The sequence below is a fragment of the Propithecus coquereli genome, unplaced genomic scaffold (assembly GCF_000956105.1).
Source record: "Propithecus coquereli isolate 6110/MARCELLA unplaced genomic scaffold, Pcoq_1.0 Scaffold591, whole genome shotgun sequence".
NCBI lineage: Eukaryota > Metazoa > Chordata > Mammalia > Primates > Indriidae > Propithecus > Propithecus coquereli.
Window position 1 is genome coordinate 733,863 of NW_012151852.1, and position 15,935 is coordinate 749,797.

Sequence of the window (15,935 nt, forward strand, 5' to 3'; positions counted from 1 at the left end):
TGCGCGGGGAGGTGGCCCTGTCCGCGGTGCTCCACCTTGCTGTTGCCAGTTACCTTGCTGGGTGTTGGGCATACACTCTGCTGGAAAACCCACCGGCTCCACGTTGGGGGGGGTGGTCTCAGACGTGGCTTGTGTTGGGACTACGTGTGAATACTGCCAGGTACCACGTGGGCCAGAGCTTGTGCGGAGAGCTCAAAGGTTCAGCGTCTCACCCCACCCGGAATTCTAATGTCTCAACCCTTCCTTACAAGAAGGAGGGGTGCTTTTCCCATCTGCAACAATCACGGCCTCTGAGACTGGGACACACAAGAATAGAAGAGAATAGTTGACCGTTTTTCTTACAGAAACCACTTTGTAGCCCCCAGGCTCGTGTTTCAGTGGCAATCACACGCCCCAGACCTGCCAGGAGGGTCCCCGCCTCGCTCTCTGCTGTCCTTGGCTATTTCCTTCCACTCCAGGGACAGTCTGCTTTCCTCTTACGTCAACCTCAACAGTCAGAAATTGCTTTCATGGCCGGGCGCAATGGCTCACGCCTGTAATCATAGCACTCTGGGAGGCCGAGGCAGGAGGATCGCTCAAGGTCAGGAGATTGAGACCAGCCTGAGCAAGAGTGAGACCCCGTCTCTACTAAAAATAGAAAGAAATTAGCTGGACAACTAAAAATATACAGTAAAAATTAGCTGGGCATGGTGGCGCATGCCTGTAGTCGCAGCTACTCGGGAGGCTGAGGCAGGAGGATCGCTTGAGCCCAGGAGCTGGAGGTTGCTGTGAGCGAGGCTGACGCCACGGCACTCTAGCCCGGGCAACAGAGTGAGACTCTGCCAAAAAAAAAAAAAAAAAAGAGGAAAAAAGAAATTGTTTTCAAGACAAAATGAAGTTAGGTTTTATTGCCAAGATCTTCGACACTTTTCTCTGATGTAGGCTGTGGTGTAAGGAGCCAGTGAGAGAGAGGCGGGAGACCCGAGTCTGTCCAGCCCAATCTTGCACACTTAGAAACCGGGCCAGCACTGTCCCTGCCCTGGGAGATCATCTATGAGACGGTCTCTGTGTTATTAGGACACAAACATGAACAGGGACAAATTGTCACGGAGCGAATCTGGCGTATCCAGAGGGCTCTAGCTGGGGATTCAGAGGCAGCGGCACGTCCGCGAAAGAGGAAGTTTTTACCAGGCGTGGCCTGGGACAGGGCAAGCCTCATAGTTGAGGAAAATGCCTCATTTTCCAGCTCACGTCCCTGTTACACCCACCATTATTTTCCGGCTGAAAACGAGCTCAAGGTGGTTGATATCGTGCCCACCGTGAGCAGATCCTGGAACTGGGACGCGGGCACAGGGGTGAATTTCGGCCATGAACGGCCCCTGGTCTAGACGCACGTGTGCAGAAGGGAAGCTCGCAGCCCGGCGGCACAGCTCGCTTGTGGGTGAGCGCGAGGCACTCGGCAAACGCTGACAGGGAAGAAATGAAAAGCGCACAGCTCTCCAGGACTCTCGTTTCATTTTCTCAAGGCCGACTTTGGCAGCTGCCGGGGTTTGCTGTGTAGGGACAGAGATGCTCCGGGTCGGGGCGTGGAGCGTGGCCTCGTGGCCTCCTGCTGACCAGGCGGAAGGGGGAGCAGTGGAGGGAGGCGGAGAGCGAGGGGACCCTGGCGCTGTCCCTCCCTCACCACGTCCTGGGGCCGCGCCCGCCCCTCCCGCGCTGCGTGGGCTGAGCCTCCCCAGTGGCCCCAGTGATTTTGGGACCAGGCTGGTGGCCCCAGAGTGGTGACCTGTTTAGGCCTCAGCAGAAATACACACCAGTAATAATGTATTTGATTCTCGTCCTTCCAAAAAACTTTCAAATACGTTCTTCTAAGACCTTTTCTTATGTTCTTTTAAGACCTGTAATATGTTAAATATGTTTCAGCTATGTTCCCCATGTCATTGCATTTTCTTAGAAGAGGATTGCAAAATATTTAACAGTAAAATATTTCTGGTCGAAAGCTATTATCAATGTTAGACTTGGATTTTTCAAACAAGTGATTTTGCATCTTTGTCAGCATTTTGACAGCAACAAACTTTTCTCAATTGTTCAATGTTAAAGACTCTTTAAAAAATCCTTTTTTGGTTTTCTCCTAAAAAAAAAAAAAACCTTCTGAGAAAGTTCATTTTTACTCTTCAGATAGCTATGAGGTAACTAATGGCAGTTACCCCAAGAGCCCTGGTGGCTGCCCTTATCCCTACGCCCTTCCTTGTGTTTCCATCCTGAAATCACAGCTAAACGAGGTCACAGAGCACGCTTGGGTGAAAACAATTAGGCTGATTCTCGGGGGCCCCACCAGTGCCTTGAGGCTGCCTCCCGGGCTGGGCCGGTGTCTGGGGGACCCCTGGCTCACAGACTGGCACCTGTGAGTCTCCAAGCTCTGCACAGCCTTAGATTTACCAGGGCACCCAAGTGTGCTTTCCAATGAATTAAATAGCGTATTCGCATGAAAGATGCGTGGCCCACGAGATGGACGGGGAGATCGCTTGTAGCCCCCTGCTCACCTTGCTGCATTCTCTGACCCTCCGCTCTGGTCCCCGTAGCCCCCATGTAGAACCTCGGATGCTCACGTGTGCCCACCACGGTAGCAGTGGACAGAGGGAGGTCTGAGGTGTGCAGAGATGCGCGGGGAGGTGGCCCTGTCCGCGGTGCTCCAGCCCTCGCCTTTCCACCGGGGACAGTGGGCGCATTAGGGGCGTGAGGCCCCAGCCAATGTCACGACATCTGGTGACCTGCATTTGCGGCTTGTCTGACTCGGCCTGCCCTGCCCACGTTGTTTCTGCTCTTCCTCATCCATCCCGTGCCCCCTCATTGGCCCCGTAGTTTGGAGCCACGGGGAACATTTCCCTCCCGCCCCTGCCTCAGCGTCGACCCCTGCGTCCGCGTCGGGGGGTGGTGGTGGATCTGGGGGGCTGCGTGCGGATCCTGCCTCCATCCTCTATGCACACTTACTTAACTTACTCTCATAATTGTAGTCTCCTTGCAAATCTTTTCCGTTCTGAATTCAGATGATGCCGCGGCTCCGGCGTTGGAGACTCATCCTCAAGGAGATGAGGAAGGTGAGTCCGGGAGAGGACCGGCCGTGGGGGGGGCAGGCGCGAGGGTGGCCAGGCAGCGGGGCGGGGAGAGGCGTCGGGGTCAGAGCTGCGTCCGGAATGGACCTAATAAGCCAGAAAGAAACACTTCAGGGTCTCACTGTACACGGCATCTGGGAAACCGAAAGACAAAACTCAGATGCGCAGAAGCAGAGGGTGGAAGGAAGGGCTGGGGAGACGGAGGCGGAGGGAACGAAGGCAGCTGCGCAGGATGAATGGCCGCAGGTCAGAGCAGGGGCAGCGCGGGGCGCACGGTTCGTGATACCGTCTCCTGCACCGCAAGTCTCCGAACCACACACGCAAAGCAGCTACGTTAGTTTGCTTTATTGCACAAATTAACTCACCACGTACATGCAGATGCAAACACCGTGGGTGCACCTAAATATAGATAATACAGCAAACTCACGAGCAAAAACGGATTGTGTTTGGCCATTTCCAACTTAAGGAGGACACCCACTGTTTTTCCTGATGACTTTGGGTCTGGGGTCTTTTAAATGTCACTATGGTGCTTTTATATAGCAGAAGGCTGAGGTTATTTTTCTAAATAAAAACTTCTCAGTTGACATTTTACAACTCGGATAACATAAAATGAATGTGTCGTTCAAAGGGTGCAATGACACGTGCCATTTTCTGCTACTGTTTCACATCTTTACAAGTGTCATGAAAAGGATAGATTTCCTGTTTTTACCTTTCGTAAATTGTCCCAGGTATTTGCTAAGGTACAACAAATTCTCAGAGCAAAGGAGGACAGGATCTGGAGGCAAAGTATAAAAAACACATACTGTGAATAAATCACAGATTGAAATACAGAGTCGCATGGTGCTTTGCAAATAATAATAATAATAGCTGATGCACGAAGTGCTTCACTACGAGCGCTCCTGCTCCGTCACCTACCTGAGTCGTCAGGTGCCAGTCCACAGACGAGAACGCAGAGGTCATTTGTCCAAGGTCACGTGGACGGTGAATGGCAAATGGATTCCGCTTGGGGTCTGTGTTCTTAGGCACTTAATAGTGACCCTCACCGGAAACACCCACTTTTGTTGTATAAATGATGTTACTACAAGAGATGTGCGCCTGAGAAGTTTTAGGCAGACGGTATATTTTACATATTGCATCTTGTATCAAATCTTTGACCTGAGTGAAAACCCTGTATGTTATGTGTGAAAGAATATTTTTGCCACCCAAGGATATATTTTTATACTTTTAGACACTTTTCTAAAAGCCAATTCTTTTAAAGTAAAACCCGTCTGGATTCAAATGGCTTGTAATTATTATTACACTTTGGGATAAAGAAAAAATATGCTAAAATAACGCTTTAAATTGTATATTATTATTTTCTTTGTCTTATCCATATAATCATTTGAACAATTTCTGTAAAAAATGCACAATGTATATTCATTTATTATACTGAATTTTTTGGCTTTTAGGCTACCTGCTGAGATCTTTAATTGAGGAACTTTGTGCTTTCATAATGAGATAAAAATAATTATCATTTTATTCTGGTTCACTAGATATTGCATCTCGTTATCCTACTCTTTGGACGGAGCAAGTTAAAAGTCGACAGAACAAAACCAATAAGAATTCAGGTAAGATGGGCCAACGTCACTTCGTAAGGAGTGATTTAATAGGTCCAGAAAATGATTTTATTTTCTTGCAATTAATTGTATAGTGCAGTTGATCCTTGAACAACACGGGGAAGAGGGACACCGTCCCCTAACAACGGCACAGTGAAAACCCCACATGGAACTTTGGCTCCCCCAAACTTAACTACTAACAGCCTGCCGTTGACCTGAAGCCTCACCGACAGCATAAATGGTCATTACCACACATTTTGTATGTTATGTGTGTTATATGTTGCATTCTTACGATAAAGTAAGCTGGAGGAAAGAAAATGCCACTGAGAAAATCATAAGGAAGAGAAAATACATTTACCGTTCATTAAGCAGAAGGGGACCATCGTAAAGGTCTTCAACATCATCATCCTCACATTGGGTAGACCGAGGAGGAGGGGGTGGTCTTGCTGTCTCGGGGAGGGGCAGAGGTGGAAGGAGACCGGTGTATAAGTGGACCGTGCGGTGCAAACCTCCGTTGTTTAGCGTCAGCCGTGTATCTTTTTCTTGGCTACTGAGTCATGGAAATAATTCTTCCAGCTCAACCACCAAAATATATTTCAAATTTTGGTGTTTTTATTAAATTTTTAAAATTCTTCAAAAGATTTCTCTGTATGTGCCAAGCAAGCTATAGTTTTAAGTATAAAAATGTGAATATTTGTTAGTATTTGCTTTTGACTTAATTTCAGAGATGTCAAAACACTTGGTTATCTTAAAGTCCTCCAAGTTGGGTGGATTGGGTTTGCTACGAACCAGAGCTTGGTAGAACTTTCACCTCTTAAAACTGACTGTTTTGATGCTTTGTAGACAAGTAGCTTCATCTTTGGTGAGTGATTTTGACTGTTTTCATGAAAACTGACCCCCCATAGTTTGCATCTGAGCTCTCTTATGTTTCCTCTTGCCTTTTCAAATTGAGATTTCATAAATTCTCACCGAAAGCAAGCAGTCATCCAGGTTTAAAGCATTCGGCTGCTGAGGAAGCACAGACTTAGTAACAACACGGATTTTCTATGATCAGCTGTGAGCGAAAAACTTGCTAACACACAAAGACTCCGCTGGCATTAAAGCTTTGTTATGTGCATTAGGTGTTTTCCTTGAAAGTACATTTTTAACATCCACTTACAGAAAGATAAAAAGGTTCAGGATCCTAAGAGCAGTTTGATTCTCTTTTCTCCACCTGTGCCCCTGACTGGCGCATCCTGTCAAGGACTGTTGAGGGGAGACGCCTGCGTCCCCAGGTCACCAGCCACCGCAACACCCCGTGTGGTGGGAGCGTCTCGGCTGCAAAAGGTGACGTGAGTGGCTCGTAGTGGTGCCATCAGGGGTTAGGAGGGGCGGGTCCAGTGCGCGCTTCCTGCGAGATTTCCACCTCAAGGTTCCTGCCGCCACCCCCACCCTTGGATGGCGACCGCTTAGCTGCGCCTTGTTACCGGTGAGCGATTTCCCTTCGACCTTCTGGGCTGAGGTGAGAAAGGCAAAGTCCAGGGGTTTGACCAGCACATACATGCATACGAATGGCAGGAAAATTAAAAACATGTTTATAGAATTTATTTTTTTCAGAAATGATTGTTATGAACACGTATTCCCTATTGTATAAAGATACTAACTTCTGTACTTCTCTTACGAACTTCAGAGACTGAGTTTTCTTCAATTCTGTCACCCTATTTTCAGAAGTTATCTTATTTCATTTGCTTCTGTATCATACACACCAATCTTGGGAAATTTAACTTAGAACACTGTATGTTTCAGATTTACTGGTAGATTCTGAAAGCAACATGACAATACCTAAACTTCATTTGAAAAATAAATATTAAATATAGAACTATTATAAACAATGGCACTGAAAATATACATTTTTTAAAAAAGCAAATTTAATTTTTAGTGGGACATCAGTTCAGGTTTGGTGTGTTGAGTTTCACATCGGTTCACGGAGGAAGGATGTCGCTGAGTTTCACCGTTCACTTGCTGCTGCCGGATTTCCGAGCATTTGCAAGACCTGCCAATTATAATTAACCAGTAAAAACTGAGCAGGCTTTTAGTATTTAGTGGGATTGAAAATAATGTCTCAGGAAATTCCAGTTTACATAAGTTACCCTACACTATAATTTGATTTAAATCAGCCCAAATGAGTAGAACACAGAAAGATGACGTTGAGTTCACTTACAGACACGGCGCATGAAATTATGGGATTACGTATTTGTTTAATGCTGCTTGTCCAGCTGCATGTTCTTTTTGAGGGTCTGGAGAAAGACATCGTTGGTATTTTAAGATATTACAAATAGCATTCAATTTATTAAGTTTTAACAATGAGATGGGTAATGATCATAGGGTTTACAAAATAATCACTGTTGTCAGTGAAATTTCAACATCGGACTCATTTCATTTGTTTCAATTTTTATGTTCAAATAATGCTTTAACTTATACTCAGCTTTGGTAGATATAGACACAGTTATTTAACAAACATAAATAACCTGTGACTTATTATTCTGTATTTTCAAAAATTTACTTAGCTTGCCGATACATACTCTTTCATGTTTTATGAAAAAGGCCAAACTGGAAATGCATTGCTTTTTTGTTTTCACTGATGTCTCCTTATATTAGCTAAAAGTAGTATTTTTCCCATAAGTTTTTTGAAAATAACATAATATTACTTTTGTTACCAAGTACAGTATGATCGCCAGGCAGCGAAAAGCAGAAGGCGCGTGTACGGTGATGATCGGGGTGATCATGCGGCTTTGGAGCACGTGGTCGTCGTAGGTTTTTTGTTTTTTTTCAAAGGGACCACCCTTGCAAAGGAAAATAAATTGCTCCTAGTCTATGAAAAATTGCACATGGTAGCTACCCGATAAATATTTATTTACTAAATTCGTAATAAAGAGTTCTACCTTCATATGGTTCATGGGTACTCCAATAGTACCTGCTTTTTTTTCCCTAAAACAAGCTAAATGAAATAAGAAAAGTAACCAAATGGATAAATAACTAGAAAAGAGGTAATTGAAGCACTACTATAGTTTGACCACTGGAATTATTTTGATCAAAGTACAATATAAATAAATTATTATCCTATTGGTTCCTTTAGTATGAACAGCACCACTTTAATTGTGTGAATCAATATACGTTAAATAAATGAGTAAAATCTGAAGTTGCTGTTCCTTAAGAATGCTTTGCTCATTTTTCCCGTCAATGTAAAATTGAGTGTTATTTTTTTACTATCTTGAATCATTTTATTATATTGGGTTTTATTATTCTATTGGTAGAATATATACAAACTGATTATAAGATTTTATCAGATAAGATTTTCTGTGAGATGCTTTTAATTATATAAAATGTATTCACATATCTATCCGTTAAACAAATATAAATCTACTTGGTACGCTTCTCCCGTGGCGCACTGAGTGCTTTCTAGGTTTCCGCCCGTGTCCTCCATCACAAATCTAGAATATTTAGGAGGGGGCTGTAGTTTTTTTCTCAGCTGGACAATCTATTAATATCATCACAGAATTACAAGTGCCGTTCACGAATCGCAAATACCAATGGGCCTAGGGCTCCATATCCTGTCCGTAATAAAAGACGTTTTTCTCTAGAGAAAAGGCACGTGATCAGGACATTTTAAAACAAACGTGGGGGTCTGACCTATAGGGCCGGGGGCTCTTGTGACAGTTCCTGCCTCACTGGAACCATTTTCCATGGTTTGCCGCGTGGTGCACGGGAAGGGGGGTCCAAACAGAACCGGAGAAGCTCAAGTAACGTAGGCAGTTTCGTGAAACTGGCAGGAAGATTATTCAGTGGGGTGAGTGAATTGAAAACTTGTCCTTAAAATGATTGTGCCCGTACGTGCGTGTGTGGTACCCAGCACCCCCGCCCCAGCATCACGAGCTTTCACGAAAAAACAGAGCACGGGAGCCTGGTGGCCGTCCCCACGCCATTCCAGTGCCGTCATCTTCCACAAAATACCAGAACCAGGTTACCACCACCACGCTACTTTTACTCCAAGCACAAAGATTTCTTAAATTCATGTAAAAATCTCGTCTCAATTTCACTGATTACTAATAATTAGTGTTTTGGGTCCTACTCTGGGTCTCCACATGGCATTGAAGAGTGTGAGACGAGTTCAGAAGTAGGTGCATGAACTCAAAAAACGTCTGTGAAAATGTTTCTATTCTAGGAAACAAAAGCCTTGGGCTGGGCTGGCGGGGAGGGAGGGGAGGCAGCGCCCTGGCCTGGGGAGGCCATGGCAGCCTCCACTCGTTTGGCCTCGGGGTGGACAAAGTCGTCGGTTCTGGGACCCATGGAGCCCAGAAACCACGTCTGATCGTCAGGACGAAGGGTCAGACGTGGACCCTGTCGCAGTCGGCCCAGCGGGCGGCAGACTCGGTGGCTGGCAGGTGGAAGGCAGCCTGGCGGACGTGGCCTGCTGGCCAGAACAGTTCAGTCTGACGCCACGTGAGTCTGCGGCCTTTCAACTTAACAGCGTGTGCCCAACCTGTTACCTGACGCCCGGTGCTGCCAGGTGCTTTGTCACGGGGGAGAAGTTCACGTTTCCTTCTCCTCCGAGTTTGGTCTTTTGGGGGGTCCCAGGTCAGTGCTGAGACAGGTCTTACGTTGGCTGGGGAGCCCGGAGCTTCAGGCGAGACCTCTTTGGCCGTCGGTGGGAAACCCAGGCTGAAATGTGCTGGTGGAGAAGGGAGTGGAGCCCCCAGGGAGGCCCCAGCTGGGCGTCTGTGCGTGGGTGGGGCAGGCTGGGCTCTCTGCTGCCTCCTGCAGACCCCGGCACTTCCTTCCTGGGACCTGTGATCACCAGCCAACAGGGGCAAGAGGCCGCGTGGTCCACCATTCTTCCAATCACAGGGAAAGAACTTACAAGTTGGCAGCTGCTAAACAGGGAACAGAAGCTCACGCACTGTTCTGTGTCTGCCTGCCAATGCCAGAGCTACGAGGGACCTGGGGACTCTGGTGCAGGTTCCAAAGTGGGTGACCATCGGGAAGACGTCGGGGCTGTTTGGACACGTAGCTCCCAACCGCACGCAGCTTCCGACCAGCAGTCAAGCAGAGATTACTAACTATTCCCTTCCCTTGACACACAAAAGGAAGCCCGGCCCCAGCTCGGCAAGCTCCCGGCGGGACCCCCAGCAGGTCCCGAGCCTTCGTCCCGGAAGCTCAGTTCCCCTGTGCGGAGCCACGCGGCTCCAGTGCTCTGCGCTCCCGCAGGAGTTGGGGGCAGATTTGTGGAGTCCATGCTACTCGTGCCACGGTAGTACGGAGCCTAAATCATGCCTCCTGCGGGGTTTGAACAAATTGCCTTCAGACCCAGGCCAGACCAGATTCAGGTGCGCAAAGACCCACACCTGCCGCCCCATGCCCCCAGGCCCCTCGCACGCACCGGCGTGGGTGGGGAGTGAGCGGTGTCCTCGCTCAGTGGCTCTGAGGGCTTCGTCAGCGAGGCTGACCGCGGGGGATCAGGCAGCCTTCCCTGGCGGGGAGAGGCCTGTGAGGCTCCTGCCCCGCTTGGTGTCCGCCATCCGTGCTGCACCGGTCTAGGTGGCTTGAGCGCCTCGGACGGCGTGGTGGGTGAGCTCCTGCCGGCGTGGCTGGCGCGTGCCCAGCTGTCGGGGTGCCGCCGTGAGGGGCTGTGTGGGTGGGCTGACATGGCAGCCAGCCGACTCTGAGTGCAGCTGGTTGCCCCCCAGGGTGGGTGGCCCGCCCAGGCGGGGCTGAGGGGTCCCTCGAAGCCAAAGTGCAGTTCAGCACGGGTGGGGGTGGGCAGACTCTGGCAGCCCGTGCCTCAGGGCCCCCGTTTTAAGTCAAGCCCTTCGCCTCCCGCACATGGACCCCGAAGTGCCCTGGAGGGTCCAGGGACGGGGCCAGGCTCCCTGCAGGGGTCAGAGCGGAGCGCGGGGTGCGGTGTCTGCGGGCGGGGGAGCAGCGACTTCTGTCTGCCAGGAGGCCACGTGTGGGTGGGCCTTTCTAACTGCCGCTGTGATGCCAGCGTCTGTCACCCAGGATGTCTCAGCATGACGCGTGCCGGGCTGCGTTTCTGCGCCGTCGGAAAGGCCGTTGTCCTGAACAGCTGTGCTGTGTCGGGCAGCCTCCTTATCATTAGCTTTGAAAATCGGGGTGGTTTCCACAGCTGTGGTTCCTCCCTGGGGTCAGGGCGCCTTCAGCGTCCCCAGGACACGGGGTTGGGGGGACGGCCCTGGCGGCCAGTGCTGCCCAGGGAGCTCCCCCAGGCCCGGCCACCCGCCCGCCTGGCACTGCAGAGGCTGCTGCCCGTGGGTGGCCAGCGCGTGGCCAGCGGACGGACGCGCCCTGTGACGGGAGCTCTTCCTCGGGGCTGACAGGGTGCAGCTGCACACAGAGAACACAATTGGGGTGCTTGAGGGCTTATTATTTATTTTAAATCTGAAGTCAGCGGGGAGCTTTTCTGCTTCCCTCCATCCAAGGCTCTTCCAAAACCCAGGGGCCCTTTGTGGCCGGAGTGATGAGCCTCTGCCTGCCTGGGAGTGCGTGTGCCCCGCCTCCCCTTGCAGACCCCAGGCCGCGCCCCACCCCTCCATCCCCCTGGGCTGTGCCAGCCTTTTCGCGTATCGACCTTTCACATTTTGCGGGTGAGCTGGAGAAAATATAGAGCCCCCCGTTTTGCCATCTGTGAAAATCCTCCTACTTGGGAGAGAAATATGTCCCCTCCCTAAACCGTTAGAAACATTTCTGTTTTACATCCAGGAAGACACCCGATGTTCAGGGCGCCCCACGGTTTTATAGAACCCCCAGTGGAAATACTTTTCTGCTTTGTTCAGGGCTGATAATTTTTGTTTTATTGCACATATTAAAATTAGTGCCAAGAGATAATTATCTCTGGATTCTGCTTTAAATCATGCTAAATTGCATTCCCTTGGGGAAAATAATACAAAATATATTTGACTTTTCATTAAGCTTTTTCTTTTCATTCTGTTTTCCAATATGACATTCTGAAAACATCAGGATGCCAATTAGATTATTAAGTTATAAAGTTTTGATCATTTCAGGAGATTAAAGTACTGTATTAAAAGAAATTAAATACCTCCTCTTAAGCATGAACTTTAAAAGTGTATTATTTAAAAACATTAATTAACCTAACTAAAATAATGCATCACTGAATTTATCCAATTTTCTTAATTAAAAAGGAGAGTTTTAATTTCAATCATATTTAATTCTCAGATTTCAATATTCAATCAAACTGTGGTTAAATAATCAGGATGCAGCGTAGCAACATAAGTTCGGAAGAGCGTAACGAAAGCAAGAAGATGAGGTCTGAGCTGGCTGAAAACATACATCACATATATATGTACAGGCCTTGAGCTCTCATCACGCAAAAAAGGATATTTGACTGACTTTATTTTCCAAAAATAAATGAGATTCAATTCGCCATTGAATTAATGATGTCGATATTAAAGTTTCCTTTGTAGAACCATAGCTACAGTTATATATATATAACGTTTATTATGCACCAGGAAAAGTGCCGTATGTTTTAATGCATAATATAATCCAGTTCTTAAAATAGCCCGGTGAGCCTGGACCCACTTGTCTTAGGTAAGCACATTTTTCAATCTTGCTACCTGTTGGGCCTGGTTGAGCCCCGGTCTGTGGCTCAAACCTCCTCCCCGGCGCAGATAGGACGGGCGTGTTTAGCTCCGCAGCCAGCAGCCTCCCGGCCTGGAGGGCATCTCTGTGGCCCACAAGGCCGTGGATGCCTTGTGTAAGCGCTGCCCACCAGGCGCGAGCATTTCTCCTGTAGCCAGGCCCATACTCTGGGGAGGGGAGGGGTTCCAGATGTTACCTTTCGGCAAAATGGCACAGGGCGGAAGCTGCGAGGTGCGAGGACGGGAGAGGGGCGGGGTCTCCACTCTTGACCCTGTGAGCAGAGCGGCGTCCTCCTCGCTGACTCAGGCGGGACTGCACGGGCCAAGGGAGGAGGACAGAGAGTGGCAGGTGCCTGCGTACGTGAAGGCGCGTCAGGACACCACGTGCTCCAGAAACCATCTTTTCTGCACAAGGGAGTACAGTGAACTGCAGAGACGTGAGGTGTGCATGCGCTTTCCGCGTGCTCTCGGTCTGCTTGGAGCCCTTCTTCTCATGGGAGCTGGGATTCTGTGGCTTCAGGCTCCCTTGGCGCCGGCCGGCACAGAAGGGAGGCCCTGGCTGGTTCTGGGCTCCCGCTGTGCGGCCCCGAGGGGTGCACTTCCCCTGTCTGAGCCCAGGCATCTCGTCTGACACGGCGCGGATGGGGCTGACGCCGCAGCGAAGGCCCCAGAGCCCAGTCTGGTTGGGTCCACCAGTGTCCAGTCAGCGTGTGGGACAGAATTAGCTTCGGCTGCGCACTCCTGAGGTCAGTGCCCGATTTCACAAATGATAAGCATGCAGGATGTTTCTTCAGAATCTTCAGCGTGCGCAAGCGTGTGTGCATGTGTGTGCATGCGTGCACGTGTGCAGAAACCGGGTGCTGGAGACTGCGATGGCAGGAGAAGCCGCACTGAGACTTACCTGCTGCAGGGAAATTCGCGGGCTGGCGTCTCGCGTGCTGATTTGGAGGGAAGCGGGGACCCAGTGAAATCCTTCCTTTTGCTTTTCACACGTAAGAGCAGCAACTTCACGGAACAGATTTCGCCGTGATTCTGTGTCAACGGTCTTCCCATCAGCTAGCGGGGAGTCTCAGAGTTGGTGTGACCCGTCAGTCACTGCGACACCGTGTCACCGACACACGGTGTCACAGCGACTCACACAGCACACCATGCTCCGAATTCCTGCCTTCACCCCGCCGTGTGATGGCGCGGGGAGCGTGGGTGGAAGGCTGTCTCCTCCAACTGCGCCGTGTCCTGTAAATAGCCGCCCTCCCAGCTGTCAGCAACCGCGGGCTGACGCGGGTGAGCAGTGAGGGATCTCTGACCAGCCCGCCCTTCCCCAGTGGGATGGAGCTGGTGGGATCATCTTCCTTCCCTGCCCGCGCTCGTGTGGTGGGGCGATGGGAGCCTCCCTGCCAAGCAGGGGCCTCGCCACAGCGCCAGAGAGCCAGGGTCGCACCGGGGTCTCAGCGGTGTGGATGCGCTTGCCAAGGAATTTTCCTCCTTCCCAGGAACGGTGTGGTGCATGTGTGCACACACATGTGCATGTCACTGAACACGTGTTAATCCTTACCGGAAAATACCTTGGTGTTTGTAACAGGCGCGGCCTTTATGCTAACTCTGTTCGACTTTATCTTTGTCATCGTTCCCCCCTGACAGGCCCGCTCGCCGCCTCTGTCTCACGGGCGAGCAGCGCAGACATGTTGCTCTGTGCTTTTGCCTGGAAATCACATTGGTGACACGCCAGGATGCGTCGGGCTGGCGTGTTTCAGATGAAAGGGCACACCAAGGAGTTATTTGAAAAGCGTTTCAGAAGATCTTACTCGGTTATATGCTTAGTGAATATCTGCGTCAGAGCACAGACTGTGTAAGGAATGTTAAGGTCTGTGCGATCGCAGACAGACGTGGAGATGATGCGAGTTATTTGCAGACTCCTCGGATTCTGAAGGAGGGGAGGACGCGTCCTTTTGTCCCTGCCCACCCGCCCCCGGCGCTGTCACGGGGGTTACTGTCATGAGGTCCTCACGCTAGACAAGAGGAGGTATTATTTTCCCTGTTTACATGTGAAAAATAATGCACCTAGACGGTAGGTGAGGATCCGGGTGACTTGCTCACGCTCCAGTCCACGTCGCACGTCTATTCCGAGGGGGCACATTTCTGAATTGCACATGGGGCTACTGGGCAGGTGCTGCACCCGTTGAAGGAAAACCCTCCGCTCAGGTCTCAGCAGCCCCAAAGTGCACCGTCTTGCCGGGTGACAGCCCTGCCCAGGGAGCACCGGCTCAGGGAGCCGCTCTCCACGGGGTCACGCGGGGATCCGGACGCCTGCTCTCCACGGCTGCCCCCCCAAACCCCTGCCTCACGCTCACGGACCCCAGTCCCAGGAAGGGAAACCCCGGCCTAGAATTGGACCAGCCCTGTCCTCACATCGCCCGGGAGAGAGAACAGGCGCCTCGGCACACTGACCAAAAGGAGGCTGGGGAAGTCAGTCCCGCTGTGCGCCTGCGGCAATGCCACCTCCGTGGGAGGAGAGAACAGCTTCAGAGGAGCAGGGTCTCTCTGCTGTGTCAGGTGCAGCTGAGCCCGTGATGACGTCTGCAGAAGTAAGCAAACACTATCACAGTCCTTCTGCACGGATTATGTCTCACGTTTAAGTTATGCTGACCACTTGCTCATTTTTTATGACATTCCTGTGATTAAACACACATGCATTTATACACATATATAGATGCATGTGTATATATGTATGAGCGTGTGTATGAGTCATATACAAGCGTGTGTATATTAATATTACTTTTGCTAAAATCACTGTGCGTCTGTCCTGTCTGCCTGCCGTAGTCTGAATGTTTGTGTGCCCCCAAAATTCATATGTTGAAATCGTAATCCCCGACGTGACGGTGTTAGGAGGTGGGGTCTTTGGGAGGCCACCGGGTCAGGAGGCCGTGGCCCCTTGTGAATGGGAGTAGTGTTCTTCTGAGAAGACGCCCGAGGGCCCCGCGCCCCTCCTGCCGTGTGAGGACCAGGGAGAACGTGTGGTCTGTGAACCGGGACGTGAGTCTCCATCAGAAACCAAATCTGTCGGCACCTTGATCTTGGACTTCAGCCTCCAGAGCTGTGAGAAGTAAATTTCTGTTGTTTTAGGGAACCCAGTTCATGTGTTTCATTACAGCAGCCAAACGGGCCAGAACAGTCCCCAACTCAGGGCACGCTCCTCAGAGCTCTGCCTTTCATGCGTGTGTCTCCTGAGCTGTCCACACCGCAGCTCACCTGCACGGCCTCACCTGCGGTCCTCATGAAAATGCACAGTCCCTGTTGCACCTGCTAGACACTGACCGACCCTCGGTCCACGAGGCGTGGCTACAACTTTGATGGGACAAGACACTGATTTCAGGAACTTTCCCCTGATAAGAGACCGCCCACCGTGGGCTGGTTCTGGCCGGTTCACAGAGGCTGTGACTGAGTGCCTTCGTGTCCCTGTGTCTCCTTTTGATAGAGACGACCAAATTGTAGCACATTTAAGTCTCCACCCCAAAGTGAACATGGGACATGTGTAACATACATGTCTGCTCGTCACACATGCACACGACCCCTGTTCATGACGATTCATAGCTCCTCCT

At 50.2% G+C, this 15,935-nt stretch overlaps 1 protein-coding gene across 1 annotated transcript in view; it reads left to right on the top strand.

The window, feature by feature from the left end:
- The window catches only part of SMOC2 (SPARC related modular calcium binding 2), a 131,566-nt gene that overhangs the window by 33,769 nt on the left and 81,862 nt on the right, over positions 1-15,935 (top strand). The window contains exons 6-7 of the mRNA XM_012658961.1: positions 3,027-3,077; positions 4,625-4,699. Coding sequence (XP_012514415.1) covers positions 3,027-3,077; positions 4,625-4,699 — 126 coding nt within the window. The remainder of the gene's footprint in view (positions 1-3,026; positions 3,078-4,624; positions 4,700-15,935) is intronic.